The following is an 18,720-nucleotide window of genomic DNA, read 5'->3' on the forward strand; positions in this document are numbered from 1 at the left end:
CTCATCGTATATCCTTTTTATGCATGGGTGACTTTTCATTCATAATTACTTTTCAGTACAATGGCTATGTTTGAAACTAATCTTATTTGTTATAAAGAGGATAGAGCAATACTCATAACAAATTATTATCCTTGATTTATATATATAGATATTTATATTTTCATTTATCTTATAGCAATTTCTTAGTTAATTGATGCCTCCCTTGGACATGAGGCTGCTTGGGAACAATTGCTAGCCTGTGTGCCTCCAGGAAATTCACCTCTGCTATTGGATACCTGCCAAAAATCACATAAAATAAGCTTGTTTAATGCCCATTCATCCTGTTAGTAAATAATTATAAATAATATCAGATTAGTGTCCATCTCTTAATTTGAAAGCTTTTGAAAAGAAAATCAATTTAAAATCCAGCATTATGTGTGCACATGGGTGGGGGAGGTAACTCTTTCTTGGCAAATATAGATAAGAATATGAAGATACTTTCAGATGGAATCAAGCAACTATTTCCTCTTATTAATATTTCCCTAAAACAAGCCCTGAATTGATATCACAGTAACTTCCCTAAAAAGTGAAACTTATAACCAGACTCAGGAATATTTCATTATACATTATATAGGATATTATCTTCCCTTTTATAAAGATAATCAGAAAGGAAAGGCTTTCTAAATCTTCTTGTGAACCCTTGGTCATTGGAACATCAGTGATTGGCAAGGTTGTTGGGGAAGGGAAACTAACATTTATTGAGTTTCTAAACATTTTCACACTTATGATCACAATTAAGCCCTATTATAACCTCATGCTGTAGGTATGGGAGGCAGTGTAGCACAGTGAACAGTGGTAACTTTGGATCCATAGAATTGATTTCCAATCCCAACTCTCACCACTTCTTAGCTGTAGAAACTCTGGCAAGTTCTTTCTCTGTACTCTTCAATTACCTCATCTGTAAACTGAGGCTAATATCCCATACCTCATAAAATGTTTATGAAGAACAAATGTAAAACAACTAGCAGAACCCTGGAACAGAGCAGGTACTATGCAAGATTGATTATTATTATAGTTTTTTGTTTTTATTACTGTGTTTATCCTGTTGATGATAATGATGAAGTCAATTTTGCAGATGAGACATAGGCCCTGAGAGCTGTAGTAACTTGTTTTAGGCTGCACACCTATTAAGATTAAAAAGCATCTAGCACAGTGCTTAGCACTATAGGAGGTGCCCAATAAACATGTTTGCTTTCTTCCTTGATAACTTAAGATATTCTAAAAGTTTATTCCTTAAAAAATAATTAGTCAGGCTCAACTCTAACTAGGCTGATTCAAGATGCTACCACTGACATAATTTTGTGAAAACTAAGAACATTTTCCTTTACTCATAGGAAGTAAATATGTGGAATAAAACAACAAAGAGGATTCAAGATATCACACACACAAAAAAAATCATTGGGCCCAAAGTTTTGCCTGATATAGAATAATTAATTTATCTCCCAAAGAGGTACATATTTCCCTTTTAGGTCTCAATAAAAATCAGCAAATCAAGTGAACACATGGCTATTTGGGAAGAGTGGTTCACCTGGAGGGGGCATGAAAACTACATGCCCCTTTCCCACACCTTGCCCCCTGCATCGCTTTCATCTGCTGCTGAGTCGGATCCAAAAAAGATGATGGCGGGCAGGACTGGAGCGAGGGAGAGTTTGTGAGAGTGTGAGAGAGAGTATGCGTGAATGTGATTGTGGACGAACAACCTTGAGCAGTGCACAGACATGGGGCAGAAGGTTCCTGTGCTGGGGACAGAAAGCAGCCAGCTACCTCAATAAGCAGCACATCAACAAACTTCCCCCTGCACAGCTGAGAGGCCCCACCATTTTGGAAGATCCCAGGTCTTCCCTGGGAGGAGGAAATAGGGAGTGGCTAGAGCCGAGCTACCTGAGTTCACCAGAGCACGTTGCTCCATTGGTCCAGTGGACTCAGCTGTGTCAACACAGTCAGCACACAGTAGCAGCGCTGTGGAAGTACCTGCTGTAGTAGCCAAAACTGGCCGGGAGCCAGAGTCCCACCCCCAACAGCAGCAGTGGCTCACCCAGGCTCCAGGTGGTGGCAGTGGCTCGCCCAGGCTCCCAGTGGCACTAGAAGCGGCTCAGGAGCCCCACACCTCCCTCTATAGCAACAGTGAGTGGGCAGGAGTAGAGACCTACCCCCAACAGGCATTAGCAGCTCAGATTAGCAGCTGAAACCCATTGCCAGCAAAATCAGCAAAGGCTGATCAGGAGCAGAGCCCCAGCCTACGCAGCAGGGCTCAGGTAACTGCAGCAGTGGAGTTGGAGTGAAGCCCCTCCCCCCAGCAGCAGCAAAGTTCCAGGTGCGGAGCATCCTCAGTGCCCAACAGAAGTAAAGGATTGGGACCTGAGAGCACCCCCTGGCAACAGACGGAGCAGTAGCAGTGTGAACCGGGAGCTGACACTTGCCCCCAGCAGCGACTGATCAGAAGTTGAGCCCCACCAGGCAGCAGGGTAATCCAACAGCACACCAGCTGAACCCACGCACCCCAATAAAATACCAGAGGGACCCACACACCCCAGAAACATACTAGCAGGACCAACACACCCCAGGCAGCAGCAGCACATATTGGCAACTGAGACCCATCCCCAACAGCATCAGCAGAAATTGATCAAGAGCAGCATCTCAGGCCAAGCAGCAGCAAGTCTCAAGGAGCTGAGACCTGCACGACAGACCAATACCAGCTGTCAAGTGTCAATACTCCAGGACCCACAGCAGGCAAGAGGTGCCATACACCAAAACCCGCTGGGAGGCACAACAGGCTTAGTTGATGCACACCAACCTGCCTACACACTCAAGCATCCCTCACCGGGCTTAGAAATACCAGACTACTAAAATGGTGAGGCAAAGAAACAACACCCAAATGAAAAAAGAGAGGAATCACCAAAAAGGAACTAAGAAACTAGAAGAAAGCAACTTGTCAGATAAAGAATTCAAAGCAATGATTATAAGGGTGCTCAAAAAATTTGGTGAGAATTACAAGTAACTTAATAAGAATTATAAAGAGCCCTGACCAGTTTGGCCTATAGACCAGAGAGTCCCAGGTTTGTTTCCCACTAAGGGAACGTACCTCAATTGCAGTTAATCCCCAGCCCTGGTTGGGGTTGTGTAGGTGGCAACTACTTGATGTTTTTCTCTCACGTGAATGTTTCTCTCTCTCTCTTCCTCCCTCTCTCCCTACGACTCTATCTGAAGATAAATGCAAAAATGTCCTCAAGTAAAGATAAAAAAAGAAAAAGAATTTGAAGAGCTCACTGGGAAAGACTTCAGATTAAAAAAAGAAGCAGAAACTATACATAAAAATCAAGAGGAAATAATGAATGACATAGCTGTTACAAAAAATACCTTAGAAGGTTTCCATAGTAGGTTAGAAGAAGCTGAAGACCAAATCAGCAACTTAGAAGACAAGGTAAAAAAAAAAAAAAAAAAAAAAACCACACAAATAGAGCAGCAAATGGAAAAAAAAAAAAGTTAAAAAGCAGGAGGAGAGTTTAAGGAAGCTGTGGAAAAATACAAAATGTAAAAACATTCGCATTATAGTTGTACTGGAAGGAGAAAAATCAGAGAAAGGAATAGAGAACCTGTTTGAAGAAATAATAACAGAAAACTTCCCTAAACTGGTGAAAGAAAAAGTCACACAAGTCCAGGAAATACAGAGAGTCCCAAGCAAGATGAACCCAAAAAAACCCACAGCGAGACACATCATAACAAAATGGCAAACATTATAGACAAAGAAAGAATCTTAAAGAAAGCAAGAGAGAGACACAAAGTTACCTACAAGGGAGCCCCCATTAGACTGACAGCTGATTTCTCAATAGACACACTGCAGGCCAGAAGGTAGTGGCATGAAATATACAAAGTAATGCAAGGCTAGGGTCTGAATGCAAGACTACTCTATCCAGCAAGGCTATGATTCAAAATTGAAGAAGAAATAAACAGCTTCTCAGAAAAAGAAAAAGCTAAAGGAATTTACCACCACCAAACTAGCACTGCAAGAAATGCTGAAGGTACTGTTGTAAGAAGAAGAAAGAGAAAGAGAGAAGGAAGAACACAACAATAAAATAAAAATGGCAATAACTATCAATCAATAATAACCTTAAATATAAATGGCTTAAATGCTCCAATCAAAAGACATAGGGTAGCTGATTGGATAAGAAACATGACCCATATATATGCTGTGTACAAGAAACTCACCTCACGACAAAAGACTCACATAGGATGAAAATGATGGGATGGAAAAAAAGTTTCCAAGTCAATTGAAATGAAAAAAAAAAAAAAAGCTGGTGTAGCAATACTCATATCTGAAAAGATAGACTACAAAATGAGGGCCATAATAAGAGACAGAGAAGGTCACTACATAATATTAAAAGGATCAATCCAATAAGTTGATATAACTCTGGTAAACACATATGCACCAAATATGGAAGCACCAAAATATATTTTAAAATTTCTGAAAACTTCAAGGCAGAGATCAATAACAATACAATCATAGTGGGCGACTTTAACACCCCATTGACATCACTGGATAGATCTTCCAGACAAAAACTTAACAAGGACATAGAGTCCTTAAATAACAACCTACATCAATTGGGCTTAATTGATATTTACAGATCATTTCACCCAAAAGCTGCAGAATATACATTCTTCTCAAGTGCATACGGCACATTCTCAAAGATAGACCACATGTCAGGAAACAAAGGAAGTCTCTACAAATTCAAAAAGACTGAAATCATATCAAGCATCTTCTTGGATCACAGTGGCATGAAACTAGAACTGAATTACAACAAAAACACTCAAACATTTGGAGGCTAAATAGCATTTTATTAAACAATGAATGGGTTACGAATGAGATCAAGGAAGAAATTAATAAGTTTCTTGAAACGAATAAAAACAAACACAAAACAACACAAAATCTATGGATGCAACAAATGCAGTCCTGAGAGGAAATTCATAGCACTACAGACCTACTCTAAAAAAACAAGACAAATTCCTAATTAACTTTCTAACACTACAACTTAAAGAACTGGAAAGAAAACAAAAAGAAAAACCAAGAGAAAGTAAAAGGAAAGAAATAGGACTTTCAGTCAAGATGGCGGCATAGGTAAACGCAGTATCGCGTCCTCCCACAACCACATCCAAGTTACAACTAAACTAAAGAAAAACCATCATTCAAAACCGCCTGAAATCAAGCTGAATGGAAGTTCTACAACTACGGAATTAAAGAAGCTGCATCAAGACTGGTAGTAGGGGCAGGGCTGCGGGGCTACAGGGCTGCGGCAAGATGGTGGTGAGACGGGCTGGTCCCACACCCACGTGTGGTGGATAAAAATCAGGAGGATACCTCGGCTGGGAAGGTCCTTCCTGAGGACTGAGGGGTCCCTGTCCCACACCTGGTGCCCCGCTCAGTGTTCCAGTGCCAGGAAGAGAAGTCCCCATAACTTCTGGCTGGAAAAACCATCAGGAACTGAGGCTCAGAGAGGCTGAAGCGGCTGGAGACCCAGGCAGCTCCTTAAAGGGCCCGTGGACAAACTTATCGGACTCACTCCCTCTAAGCTTGGAGGGGAGGCAACTCAGGGGCACCAGAGACATACAGAGAAGAACTGAGCTGTTTGGCACTGGAGCGAGGGCTGGAGAGGGGGCTTTCTCCAAGAAGAACTTGCTGTCAGAGGCCTTTGTTCCTTTGGTGAGCCCTTCCCTGGGGCAGCAGACAGCCGCCATATCTGGGACTCTAGCAACCTGGCTCACACTGGTAGCCCCGCCCTGGTGACTCCCTGAGGCCCCGCCCCACCCCACCCAACTTTCAGGCCCACCCAAGCTGTTGGCACTTGCTTAACCATAGGATTGGCCTGTCTTGGATCCTGTTTCAGGTTTTTCCTAAATTTTTTCAAACAAGCAGCGTCTGGTCTCAGCTAGCCCCATTACCGCTCTGTTAAGTAATACACAGAAACAAACACAGGGAGGCAGCAAAATGAGGAGACAAAGAAAGAGGTCCCAAATGAAAGAACAGAACAAAACACCAAGAAAAAAACTAAGCGAAATGGAGATAAGCAACCTAACAGATGCTGAGTTCAAAATTATTCTTATAAGGATGCTCAATGAACTCAGTGAGGGCCTCAAGAGCAAAAAAAAGCACCAGTCAGAAATGATTGATGCACAGTTAGAAACGAAGGAGGCTTTAACTGAAATAAAGAATAATTTACAAAGATTTAATAATAGAGTAAGTAAATCCAAGAAGCAAACCATTGATTTGGAATATAAGGAAGCAAAAAACGCCCAATCAGAACAGCAAAAAGAAAAAAGAATCCAAAAAAATGAGGGTAGTGTAAAGAGCCTCTGGGACAACTTCAAGCATGTCAACATTCGCATCTTGGGGGTGCCGGAAGGAGAAGAGAGAGAACAAGAAATTGAAAACCTGTTTGAAGCAATAATGGCAGAAAACTTCCCTACCTTGGTGAAGGAAACAGACATACAAGTCCAGGAAGCACAGAGAGTCCCAAACAAGATGAACCCCAAGAGGCCCATACCAAGACACATCATCATCAAAATGCAAAAGGGTCAAGGCAAAGAGAGAATCTTAAAAGCAGCAAGAGAAAGGCAGCTAGTTACCTACCAGGGAGTCCCCATAAGGCTGTCAGCTGATTTCTCAAAAGAAACTTTGCAGGCCAGAAGGGAGTGGCAAGAAATATTCAGAGTGATGAAAAGCAAGAACCTAAAACCAAGATTACTCTATCCTGCAAACCTGTCATTTAGAATCGATGGCCATATAAAGAGTTTCCCAGACAAGAAAAAGTTAAAAGAGTTCATCACCACCAAACTGTTATTGTATGAAATGCCGAAGGGTCTTTTTGAAGAAAAATATAAAATATATGAATAAACAAAATGGCAATGAATACATATCTATCAACAATGGAATCTACAAACAAAATGAGCAGGTACAACAGAAACATTCTCATAGATACAGAGAACATTTTGTTGGTTGCCAGATGGGAGGGGGGTTGGGGGAGTGGGTGAAAAAGGTAAAGGGATTAAGAAGTACAAATTTATTGCTAGACTGACAAACCTCAAAGGGAGGGTGTTTGGGGATGGGAAGAAATAAACCAAAGAACTTATATGCATAACCAATGAACACAGAAAATAGTGTGGGAAAAGGCGGGAGGGGGGCAGAAGTGGGGAGGAGGGGGTCAATGGGGGAAAAATGTGGAACATCTGTAATACATTGTACATTCAACAATAAAGATTTTTAAAAAAAGGAAAGAAATAGTAAAGGTTAGAGCAGAAATAAACAACATAGAGACTAAAAAGAAAGTTCAAAAGATCAATAAAACAAAAAGCTGGTTCTTTGAAAAGATAAACAAGATCGATGGACCTTTAGCCAGACTCACCAAGAAACAAAAAGAGAGGACCCAAATAAACAAACTCAGAAAGGAAAGAGGAGAAGTAACAACTGCCCTGGCCGGTTTGGTTCAGCGGTTAGAGCGTTGGCCTGCGGTCCTGAGAGACCCGGGTTCGGTTCCCGCTAAGGGTACGTACCTCGGTTGCAGTTTGTCCCCGGTCCTGGTCGGTTGTGCGGGTGGCAGCCACTCGATGTGTTCCTTTCACATCGATGTTTCTCTCTCTCTCTCTGTTCCTCTCTCTCCCTCCCACTCTACCTGAACAAAGAATGGAAAAAATGTCCTCGGGTGAGGATAAAAAAAAAAAAAAAAAAAAAAAAAAAAGAAGTAACAACTGACACCACAGAAATACAAAGGATCATTGAAGCATACTATGAACAATTATATACCAACAAATTGGACAATCTAGGTGAAATTGACAAATTTCTAGAAATACACAGTCTCCCAAAACTGAACCGGGAAGAGATAGAAAACTTGAACAGACCAATAAGAACAAAAGAAATTGAAGATGCAATTAAAAAACTACCAGCAAACAAAAGCCCAGCTGGGATGACTTCACAGGGGAGTTTTACCAAACATTCAAAGGACATCTATTACCCATTCTCCTCTAACTATTCCAAAAAATCCAAGATGGGAGATTTCCAAGCTTTTTTATGAGGTCAGCATAATCCAATTCCAAAACGAGATAAAGACACTACAAAGAAAGAAAACTACAGAATAATATCCCTGATGAACAAAGATGCTAAAATCCTTATCAAAATATTAGTAAATCAAATCCAGCAATACAACAAATAAATTATTCACCATAACCAAGTGGGATTCATCCCAGGGATGCAAGGATGGTAATATATTTTCAAATCAATAAATGTGATACACCAAATAAACAAAATAAAAGATAAAAACCATATATCATATCAATAGGTGCTGAAAAAGCATTCAACAAAACCCAGCATCCATTTCTGATAAAAATGCTTAGCAATGTGAGAATAGAGGGATCATATCTTAACATAACAAAAGCCATATATAAAAAACTACAGCCAACATCATACTCAATGGGCAAAAATTAAAAGCATTTCCCTTAAGAACAGAAACAAGACAGGGATGCCCACTTTCAGCACTCTTATTCAACATAGTACTGGAAGTCTTAGCCACAGCAATTAGACAGGAAGAAAAAATAAAAGAAATCCAAATTGGAAAGGAGGAAGTAAAACTGTCATTATTTGCAGATTACATGATATTGTATATAGAAAACCTAAAGACTCCATCAAAAATTTTCTAGACTTAATAAATGAATTTGGCAAAGTAGCAGGATACAAAATTATTGTCAAGAAATCAACGGCATTCTTATACACCAACCATGAACTCACAGAAAGTGAAACTAAAAAGAAACTAAAAAGAATCCCATTTACCATCACAGCAAAAAAATTATACCTAGGAATAAACTTAATCAAAGAAGTAAAGTATCTCTTCACAGAAAACTAAAGATCATTAAAATATATGAGAGAGAGAGAGAGAGAGAGAGAGAGAGAGAAAGAAAAATATAAAAAAAGTGGGAGCATATAACATGTTCATGGATTAGAAGAATTAACATCATTTCAATGTACATACTACCCAAAGGAATTTATAGATTCAATGCAATTCCTATCAAAATACCAACGATAAACTTCACAGAACTGGAACAAATACTTCAAAAATTTATATGGACACAAAAAAGACCCCAGATAGCCACAGCAATCTTGAAAAAGAAGAACAAAGTAGGACGGATCACATTACCAGATATAATGTTATACTACAAAGCCACTATAATCAGAATAGCCTGATACTGGCACAAGAACAGACATGAAGATTAATGGAACAGAACAGAGAACCCAGAAATTGACCCAAGACAATATGCTCAATTAATATCTGACAAAGGTGGCAAGAGCATACAGAGGAGTGAAGACAGCCTCTACAAGAAATGGTGTTGGGAAAATTGGACAGCTACATGCATAAAAATGAAGCTAGACCACCAACTTACAGCATACACAAGAATAAACTCAAAATGGATAAAAGACTTAAATGTAACTTGTGAATCCATGAAAATCCTAGAAGAAAATGCAGGCAACAAAATTTCAGACATCATACACAGCAGAATTTTTACTGATATAACACCTAAGGCAAGAAAAACAGGAAAAAATGAACACATGACACTACATCAAACTAAAAAGCTTCTACACAGCAAAAGAAACAACCATCAAATCTTCTCCATACAGGACATACAGATGGTAAAGAGACATATGAAAAAAATGCTCAACATCACTTATCATCAGAGAGATGCAAATTAAAACAACAATCAGGTGTCACTTCACACTTGTCAGAATGGCCACCATCAACAAATCATCAAACAAGTGTTCAAAATGTGGAGAAAAGGGAACTCTAGTACAGAGCCGGTGGAAATGCTGACTGGCACAGCCACTGTGGAAAACACTATGATGTTACCTCAAAATATTAAAAATTGAACTTCCATTTGACCCAGTGATCCCATTTCTAGGAATATACCCTAAGAAGCCTGAAACACCATTCAGAAAGAATATATGTACCCCTATGTTCATAGCAGCACTATTTACAATCACTAAGATCTGGAAACAGGCCAAGTGTCCATCAGTAGATGAGTGGATAAAAAAGCTGTGGTACATATACACAATGGAGTACTTTGCTTCTATAAGAAAGAAAGATCTCTTATCCTTTAAGATGACATGGAGGGAACTAGAGAGTATTATCCTAAGCAAATCAAGCCAAGCAGAGTTAGACAAATATCATATGATCTCACTTATTTGTGAAATATAATGAACTAAACAAACTGATAAACAAAATAGACCCAGAATCATAGAAGTAGGATACAGACTGACAATAATCAGAAGAAGGGGTTGAGGGGTGGAGGGAAGAGATAAACCACAGAACTTATATGCACGTATGCATAGCCGATGGACATAGACAACAAAGCTGGGGACAGGGAGGGGGAGGCGGTTGGGGAAGAAGGTGTCAATGGGGGAAAAAGGAGAAACATCTGTAACAAAAATAAATTAATAAAAAAAATCAGCAAATCACTGGCATATTAGATTTTGAATTTCTAGACTTTTACCTCCAGGATCTTTATATTTTAGTTTACATTGAGCGCACTGAAGGACGGTACCAGCTAAAAATTTGAATAGATTGAAACATGTTTATATTGCTACATGGATGATTGATTTAGAATTTTGTCCATGACTTTTTTCTTGTCTCTCTCTACGTATTCTCCCTGGGTAATCTCATTTATCCCCATGCACTTCCTACTGTAAGACACTGATGAACTCAAACCTACTTTTATAAACAGTCCAGATATTTTCTGAACTCTAGACACACATTTTTACCTCCCTGATGGGAAAATCCACGTGGATGTCATTTAAACTTAACATGACCAGAAAAAAAATAGAAACATGGTCTCTTCCTTTCAGACCCCCTCCCCCATGTTTTCTGTCTTGGTAAATGGATCACCATCCTCGTAGTTTTCCAAACTTGAAATTTATAGTCATCCTTCACTCTGTTATCTCTGTCAACCTTGACAATTAATCAGTTACCAAATCCTATCAATGCCACCACACTAATATCTCTTGAATAAGTTTCTCCATCTCCACTGAAACAGCCAGAGTTCAGATTTTTAGCACCATTCTTAGCTTGGGCTGATTCGGTAACTTCACAGAATCGCCCTTTATCAAAATTTCCCCAATTGCAATCTTCAACACCACTACTTACACATCTAAAACTCTTTTCTACACTTCTCACCCTAAAATTAGAATTCATCATGAAATTTCCTATCACTTTAACGTTTTTTTTTTTCAATGATTAAAGGTAAAAATGAAAATTGGGCATGCAAGACTTTTCATGATCGGGCTCCAATGTACCTTACTCTAGCCATATTGAAATTTTCACCATTCCAGGCCTTTTCACAGTTTAATACTTTTGCACTTGTTATTCTACCTTCATATAAATTTCTTTTCCTAGTAAACTCTTCTTCACATTTTAAGAGCTAGATCAAATATAATCCTTTATAGACCCTGATTCTCATGTTCTTCCACAGCATTTTATTTATCTGTAAAAGTACTTACTACTTTAATTGCAATGCTTTGTTTGATGTTTATTTTCTCCACCACATTATGAGTTTCAAGCAGAAACTATCATAGTAATCTCCATCTCCAGCATCTGACTCAAGGCCGGACATATAGCAAGTGCTAAATAAAAGCTGATTTAGTAATAATAGATTATTTGAAAGGAAGTTAGGATGGCATCATAGGAGATAAACTTCTCTTGTCCCAAAATTCATTTTGATGTCAGTGCACAGAAACAAAATCAGAGGATGGCAAGCTCCTTATACTGACTCAGTACAAAATTGCTTATATTTTTAGAACTGTCACTAGAAGTGTATTCTATTTAAACTCAAAACATATTAGCTCAGGCACTCTGTATTCTAATCCTATAACTTACAATTCACAACTGTAAATTCATATTCTTTGAAGACAAACTTATAGGAAAATATTTTAACGGGAACTACACATCTCTTAAAGCATAATAGAGCAAAAATATGCCCATAGGTAAACATTTCCCAATTGCCAGGTAGGCAGAAGAATAAAATTATTCTGTTACAAATTTATGTTGTCTATAGCTGAATCAATAGGAAAGAGTAAAATGAATTACTCAGAAAAAAATAAAAGATATAAAACTTTTACCAATTATGTTAAGAACTAAAAATGAGAAATACAGTTAATATAAAAACATTTTATGTGTATTTAAATGTGAACATGAATGCCTTAAATCTTCAACTCAATTTGAAGTTTCTCTAATATGAAACTCTAGTACTCATTAAAATATAGTACTTTTAATTTAAAATTACTATATTTTACATGGTCTGGGGTGGTACCTGAGAATTTGCATTTCTGACAAGGTTGTGGGTGATGATGTTCTGGCTTAGGTTATACACTTTGAGAATGACAGATCTATATGGGAGAGCATAATTGCCAACGATACATCAGATAAGGGGTTAAATTTCCAAAATATATAGAGTGCTTATTCAACTCAACAGAAGGAAGACAAAGAACCAAATTAAAAAATGGGCAGAGGAACTAAATTGACACCTCTTCAAACAGGACATACAAATGGCCAAGAGACATATGAATAAATACTCATCATCACTAATCATCAGAGAGATGCAAATTAAAACAACAATGAGGTATCACCTCACACCTGTCAGAATGGCCGCCATCAACAAATCATCAAACAACAAGTGTTGGCGAGGGTGTGGAGAAAAGGGGACTCTAGTGCACTGCTGGTGGGAATGCAGACTGGTGCAGCCACTATGAAAAACAATATGGTGTTACCTCCAAAAATTAAAAATTGAACTGCCATTTGACCCGGTGACCCCACTTCTAGGAATATACCTAAGAAACCTGAAACACCAATCAGAAAGAATATATGTATCCCCATGTTTATAGCAGCACTATTTACAATAGCTAAGATCTGGAAACAGCCCAAGTGTCCATCAGTAGATAAGTGGATGAAAAAGCTGTGGTACATATACACAATGGAGTACTATGCAGTTGTAAGAAAGAAAGCTCTTTTATCCTTTGAAACAACATAGAGGGACCTGGAAAGTATTATCCTAAGCCAAACAAGCCAAGCAGAAAAAGACAAATACCACATGATCTCACTTATTTGTGGAATATAATGAACAAAACAGTCTGAGGAATGGGGTAGTCCCAGAGATGTGAAAGTGGAATACAGACTGACAATCCTCAGAAGAGGCGGTGGGGTGGAGAGATAAACCACAGAACTTATATGCATGTATGCATGAATAATAGACATGGACAACAAAGCTGGGGACAGGGCGGGGAGGGAAGGGGAGGGAGGAATCAGTAGGGGAAAAAGGAGAAACATCTGTAACAAAAAGAAATTAATTAATTAAAAAAGAAAAAAAAGAATGACAGATCTAGGTAATCAGATCTTATTTTCATATTAGCATTGAATTACTCTTTTTAAAAAGCTAGCATCTCTGGCCAGCATGGCTCAGTGGCAGAGCATCAAACCATACATCAAGAAGTTCCCTGTTTGATGGTCAGGACACATGCCCAGGTTGTGGGTCCAATACCCAGTGGGGGGTATGGAGGAGGCGGCCCATCGATGTTCTCTCTTATCGATGTTTCTATTACTCTCTCCCTCTCCCTCTGAAATCAATAAAGGAAAATAAAATTAAATTAAATTTTAAAAGCTAGCATGTGTCTCTTTTCTATGATGTTAAAAAAGTGTGTCTAATACTGCAACTCTATCAATTGAAAAGAAGTAAAAAACTCACATATGTATCTACCTGTTTTCTAGTTATTAGAAATGTTCTTGTCAATCTATAGTTGACAAACCAAGGTTGTCCAAAGGATATGCTCCACAGTGTGGCTGTGGCAGGAAGTATTTCAATAAATTCTTACTTTCCCTTAAAACTGTGCTACACAAGCTTTTAGCACTCTGTGGAAAGACTTTCTGGACATCAACATTTGTTTGTTGGTGCCCACTAAACTTTCTAAAACTGTTTTGGAAGCCAAATATTTATTTGAGAATTTCATCCCATATAGGCAATGGCTTGAAAAGTACTTCACTGTTTACTTTCCATCTTAGTATAAATTATTTATCCTTCAGTCTGTAAATAGTTATTTGTAGGATTAGACAAATTTTGAATGCTCTGATAAGAGGACTATTGCATCCAAATTCATGCATAATCCATAAAAACACATGTGAACTACAACCTCAGCTGGGTTGGCATATGGAAAAGATTCTCTAAGCATTTGTAAGCAGTGTGCATTATTATCTAGTTAACATCAGCAAATTTGTTTTTGGGACATAAGTTTGCATATATAAGCATTGCCCAATGAGAAATAATATCCAATAAAAGCATACCTTGAGTAGATTTCTCTACTTCTTTCCTCTTCCTATTCTGGCTATTGTAATTCATCCTCAGCTCTTGGTTATACTCATGCAGAGTTTCTGTGGAGTTGTATGACTGTCTTGGTTTTCTTCCATCTTCACTCTCATCGGAAGAACTGGTATAAGCTAGATCCAATTCATGCTTGACTTTAGACAGAGGCTGGTAGGGTTTGCAGTCCTTTTGCTCCATCTCTGATTAAGCCAGCTCAGTTTCATGAAAAGAAGGATGAGGAATTTCTTTAATGTGAGAAACCCTGAAAGAGAAAGAAACACAGAAGCCTTCTTAGATTTGTCCTTTTGCGAGAAAATGCATCTGGCAGATTCACAATTGGTCCTGATCATGCTACCAAAGGAGAGGAACAAAAGACAAAATAGATGATAGGAAGCTCACTGGAGGCAATAACACTCTGAGCTACATGCATACATTGTCAAGTATTTAGGATTAAGCTGGAGGATGCAGTATCTGAGAATACTCAAAGGTAAAAGAGAGACAGACTTCAAAAATATTTGTATTGGAATACAAATAAAGGATAACGTTGTTTGGTGTGCACGTGTTTTTAAAGTTATAGTTTTATTTTAAAAACATTATAAGATTTGAAAGTGGCCAGGAATACAAATATTAACCCTACACATCCCACTTTTGAAACTAAAGCAAAAAAGAAAACTACATTCTGAAAAAAACATCTTGCCTCTGGTTTAATATTGCATTTAAGACAAAGGCTCTGAGGAAAGGAAGGATTCTGAGTGAGAGAAGCTCATAAAACAGTGTCCTTGAGGGGCACTGAGCTCTTTGTGTTCATATTGTGGCTTTTGAGCCTCAGGCTTGCAGAGCATTTTTAATGGATAGGTGGTAGTAAATTCTTGTTCTTCATAGTAGCAAGAGGATGTAAACAACACTTCTGGTGAGTACACTCGTATAGGAACAGCAGGATCTAAATTGGGTTTAGAAATAAAAATTTTAAACTTCATGATAAGTCACTGAAAGAACCCCATTCCCCACAGAATGCTGGGCTAGGAGCCACTGAGGCTCTGATGACAAGTCTAGGCATTATCTGCCTTATTATTATTTTTTTCTTTTTTTATCCTCACCCGAGGACATTTTCCCATTTTTTGTACAGATAGAGTGGGAGGGAGAGAGAGGAAGAGACAGAGAGAGAGAAACATCGACGTGAAGGGACACATCGAGTGGCCGCCACCGCACGACCAACCAGGGCCGGGGACAAACTGCAACCGAAGCACATGCCCTTAGCGGGAACCGAACCCGGGTCTCTCCGGACCACAGGCCGATGCTCTAACCGCTGAGCCAAACCGGCCAGGGCTCTGCCTTATTTAGATCTGAGAGGGTCAAGATCAAATGCCATCTGAGATATCAAAGTCATATGTAAAGTTTAAAGCCCTGAAAAAAAATGTGTTTATTTTCATTCTTTACATTATTTAATCATGATTTTCACCCACTGCTGCAACTTTGCAACTTGGCCCTTTCATACAATGTTTAAAAAATAAACAAACAAAAAACACCCTCATTTGAAAACAAATAACTTCATTATTTTATTTTGCTGTGAAATGGACTCCTTTCTTCTTCTTCAGATTTTTACTAGATCTATTTTTCAAAGAAATCTACTGACATCTAGATGATGGCTCCTCTATTATGTAGAGTACCTCAGTTTTTGAAATTCCTATAGCATGCATAGCAAACACATACATGCAAAAATACTCAATGAACTTAAGGATTGACTGATATTCATTCAATGGTACCTAATGCTTTGTAGTATGAAAGAAGATTCACAAGTCAAAGTCTTATGTCCCTAACCTAACATTAAGGTCATTGAAGGCATAATTTGAGTCTCATACTTCATGTCTCCCATAGCGCTTAGCCTTACTCTAGGCACATACATAGTAGAAACTAACTCCTGAGCCTACAGATTCTATAAATGGTCTACAGAGAAACCTATTTTGGTTTTAAATAATTAACAAAGATGAGCATACTTAGAGAGAAAATAGATAATGTATCACAAATCAACATATATTGGTGCTTCAACAACAAACTAATCTCATGCTAACTCATGGCTCCATATATTGTCTAAACACTCATAACTCCCCACTTTATAGCTTCAGCATAGATCTCAGCCCTGAGCCACAGACTTGAATATCCAGCTCAATATCTCCACTTGGATATCTAAAAGGCATCTCAAATTTAGTACGTTCAAAACTGAGCTCTTTATTTTCCATCGACTGCCAAACTTGCTCCTCTCACAGTCTTCTCCATCTTGGCAAATGGCAACTCCATTCTTCTGTTTGTTCAGGCCACAGAACTTAAAGTTCTCCTGGATTCCTCTCTTTCACATTCCACCAGTAAAGCCCAGTGGTGTCACCTGTAAAATATATCCAAAATCCAATGACATCTTTCTATTTCTCTACTACCACATTGGTTCAGGCCATCATCTACCACCTGGATTAATGCAATAACCTCCTAATTTACCTGCTACTTATGCCATTGGCCCCTTATAACACATTCCCCACACTACAATCAGAACAGAGCTTTGAAATTAAAGCCATGTTGTCCTGTGTCCTACAAAATAAAAACCAAAATCCTTACAATGGCCTATAATACCTCCTACAAGGTCCACCTCAACCTAACCTTACCTGACTTAACCTCTCCAAACACACCCCTGGTAATTTCCCTATTTCATGCACTCTAGATGCATTAGCCTTCTTGCTCTTTCTGAAAACAGGCATGTTTCCACCTCGGGGTCTTCGCAACCTCCCATTGTAAACCACTAAAAAAATGTAACTTTTCAGCCCCTTACTGTCTTTTATAGAGTTTACCAACAGATGACACTATATATTTTGGATATCTGTTTATTGTCTGCCATTTGTCTCTCCCCACTAAAATGTAAGTTCCATGATGGTAGATAGTTTTATCTGTTATATTCTACCATTGCTATAGCCCCAGAATAAATAGTGTTTAGCATATAGTAAACATTTTAATAATACTTATTGAATGAATTGAATAAAAACTGCTGAGCACTCACAATAGGGGCTAGAGAGAATTTAAAAATGAATAGGCCATATTCTTTGCCCAAGAAGCTCACAGCTTATGCAAGTGATAAACAATTCTACTACAAAGCAGACTGCAATGACTCATAAAGAAATACAAAGTAATGTTTGAGCACCAAAGATGAAGATATTGGGAAAGGACTGTACTTGATTTGCTTATTTGTTCATCACTAATGCCATCGCCACAAGAATTAAACTTCCATTCAGCATCTACCTTATAAGAACAGTTTTAATTGTTTTATTTTTAAGTTCTCATTACATGTTGCTCAGAAGGTACACAGTTACATGAAAATCCAGAGCAAGTGTCCCTGAAATGTCCCACAGTGGCAAACACATTATTTGGAACTAAACTCAATTAAAACCCAACAAGCTCAGGAACAGTTTAAAGAGATTCAGGTAGAAAATCCTGCTTTAGAAGGGGAGCCTTGACTTACACATCAAGTCTATTAAGCTAGATACCCTACCTCTTGTCTTCCACTGTTTCTGAGTTACCTAGCAAAAATTTTTCCCTGCCATGTGTTCCACTTCTCCTCAAATACCTGAAGATCACCTACTCTCACTTCTGAAATCCAACACCCCATCCTCCTTTTTCTCCTTTGTCCAAAAATATCTTATATACCCAATGTTGCCTCACTGTCTTTGGGATTTTCACACTTATGTGAATTCTCAATGTGAACTTATTAAAATTTTTATTTTCTCCTGTTAATCTGCTGTATGTGGTTTCAATTACTCAACCAGACAGAAGAACTAAAGGGGTAAAGGGATTTTTTCCTGGATTATAGGCCTTAACATTGCTACAAAAAGTTCAAAATGAGAAATTTACCAATAGTAGACTTCCAGAGAAGCATTTTTGCAGCTGAAGATTGTACTTGTACTTTCGCTCTTTAATCATTAAAATTCATCTAAGTTCTTTTCAGCTAACAAATACACAGGTTCTTTGTTCATTAAAAAATGAAAGTTTACCAAGTAGGAGTGGAGAGCTATTTTCCACATAAGGACATTGATAACACAAAATTATCAAAGACTTTATACTTAAAAATACCTTTAAATGTTTTCTGTTATAATATAGAGATACATAAATACTTTATTTTCTAAAGCATACTTCCCATCTCTCCTCTGCTTTTTCAATCAATTCTCTGATTCATTCTGACTGGGGTTAACGTGGCAGAGGTACAGCTCAAATAACTCTTGCTCTTAAGCCTCAGTAGGCTATGAATGTATACTTACCTAAACTGTACTC

At 38.3% G+C, this 18,720-nt stretch overlaps 1 protein-coding gene across 3 annotated transcripts in view; it reads right to left on the reverse strand.

The window, feature by feature from the left end:
- The window catches only part of TENM1 (teneurin transmembrane protein 1), an 883,219-nt gene extending 868,551 nt beyond the window's left edge, over positions 1 to 14,668 (reverse strand). For all 3 annotated transcript variants that reach the window (XM_036271240.1, XM_036271239.1, XM_036271238.1), the window contains exon 1: positions 14,397 to 14,668. In XM_036271240.1, the coding sequence (XP_036127133.1) occupies positions 14,397 to 14,613 (217 nt within the window). In that variant the 5' untranslated portion in view covers positions 14,614 to 14,668. The remainder of the gene's footprint in view (positions 1 to 14,396) is intronic.
- Positions 14,669 to 18,720: the final 4,052 nt, after the last annotated feature.

This window comes from Molossus molossus, unplaced genomic scaffold, assembly GCF_014108415.1.
Source record: "Molossus molossus isolate mMolMol1 unplaced genomic scaffold, mMolMol1.p scaffold_m16_p_2, whole genome shotgun sequence".
Classification (NCBI taxonomy): Eukaryota; Metazoa; Chordata; class Mammalia; order Chiroptera; family Molossidae; genus Molossus; species Molossus molossus.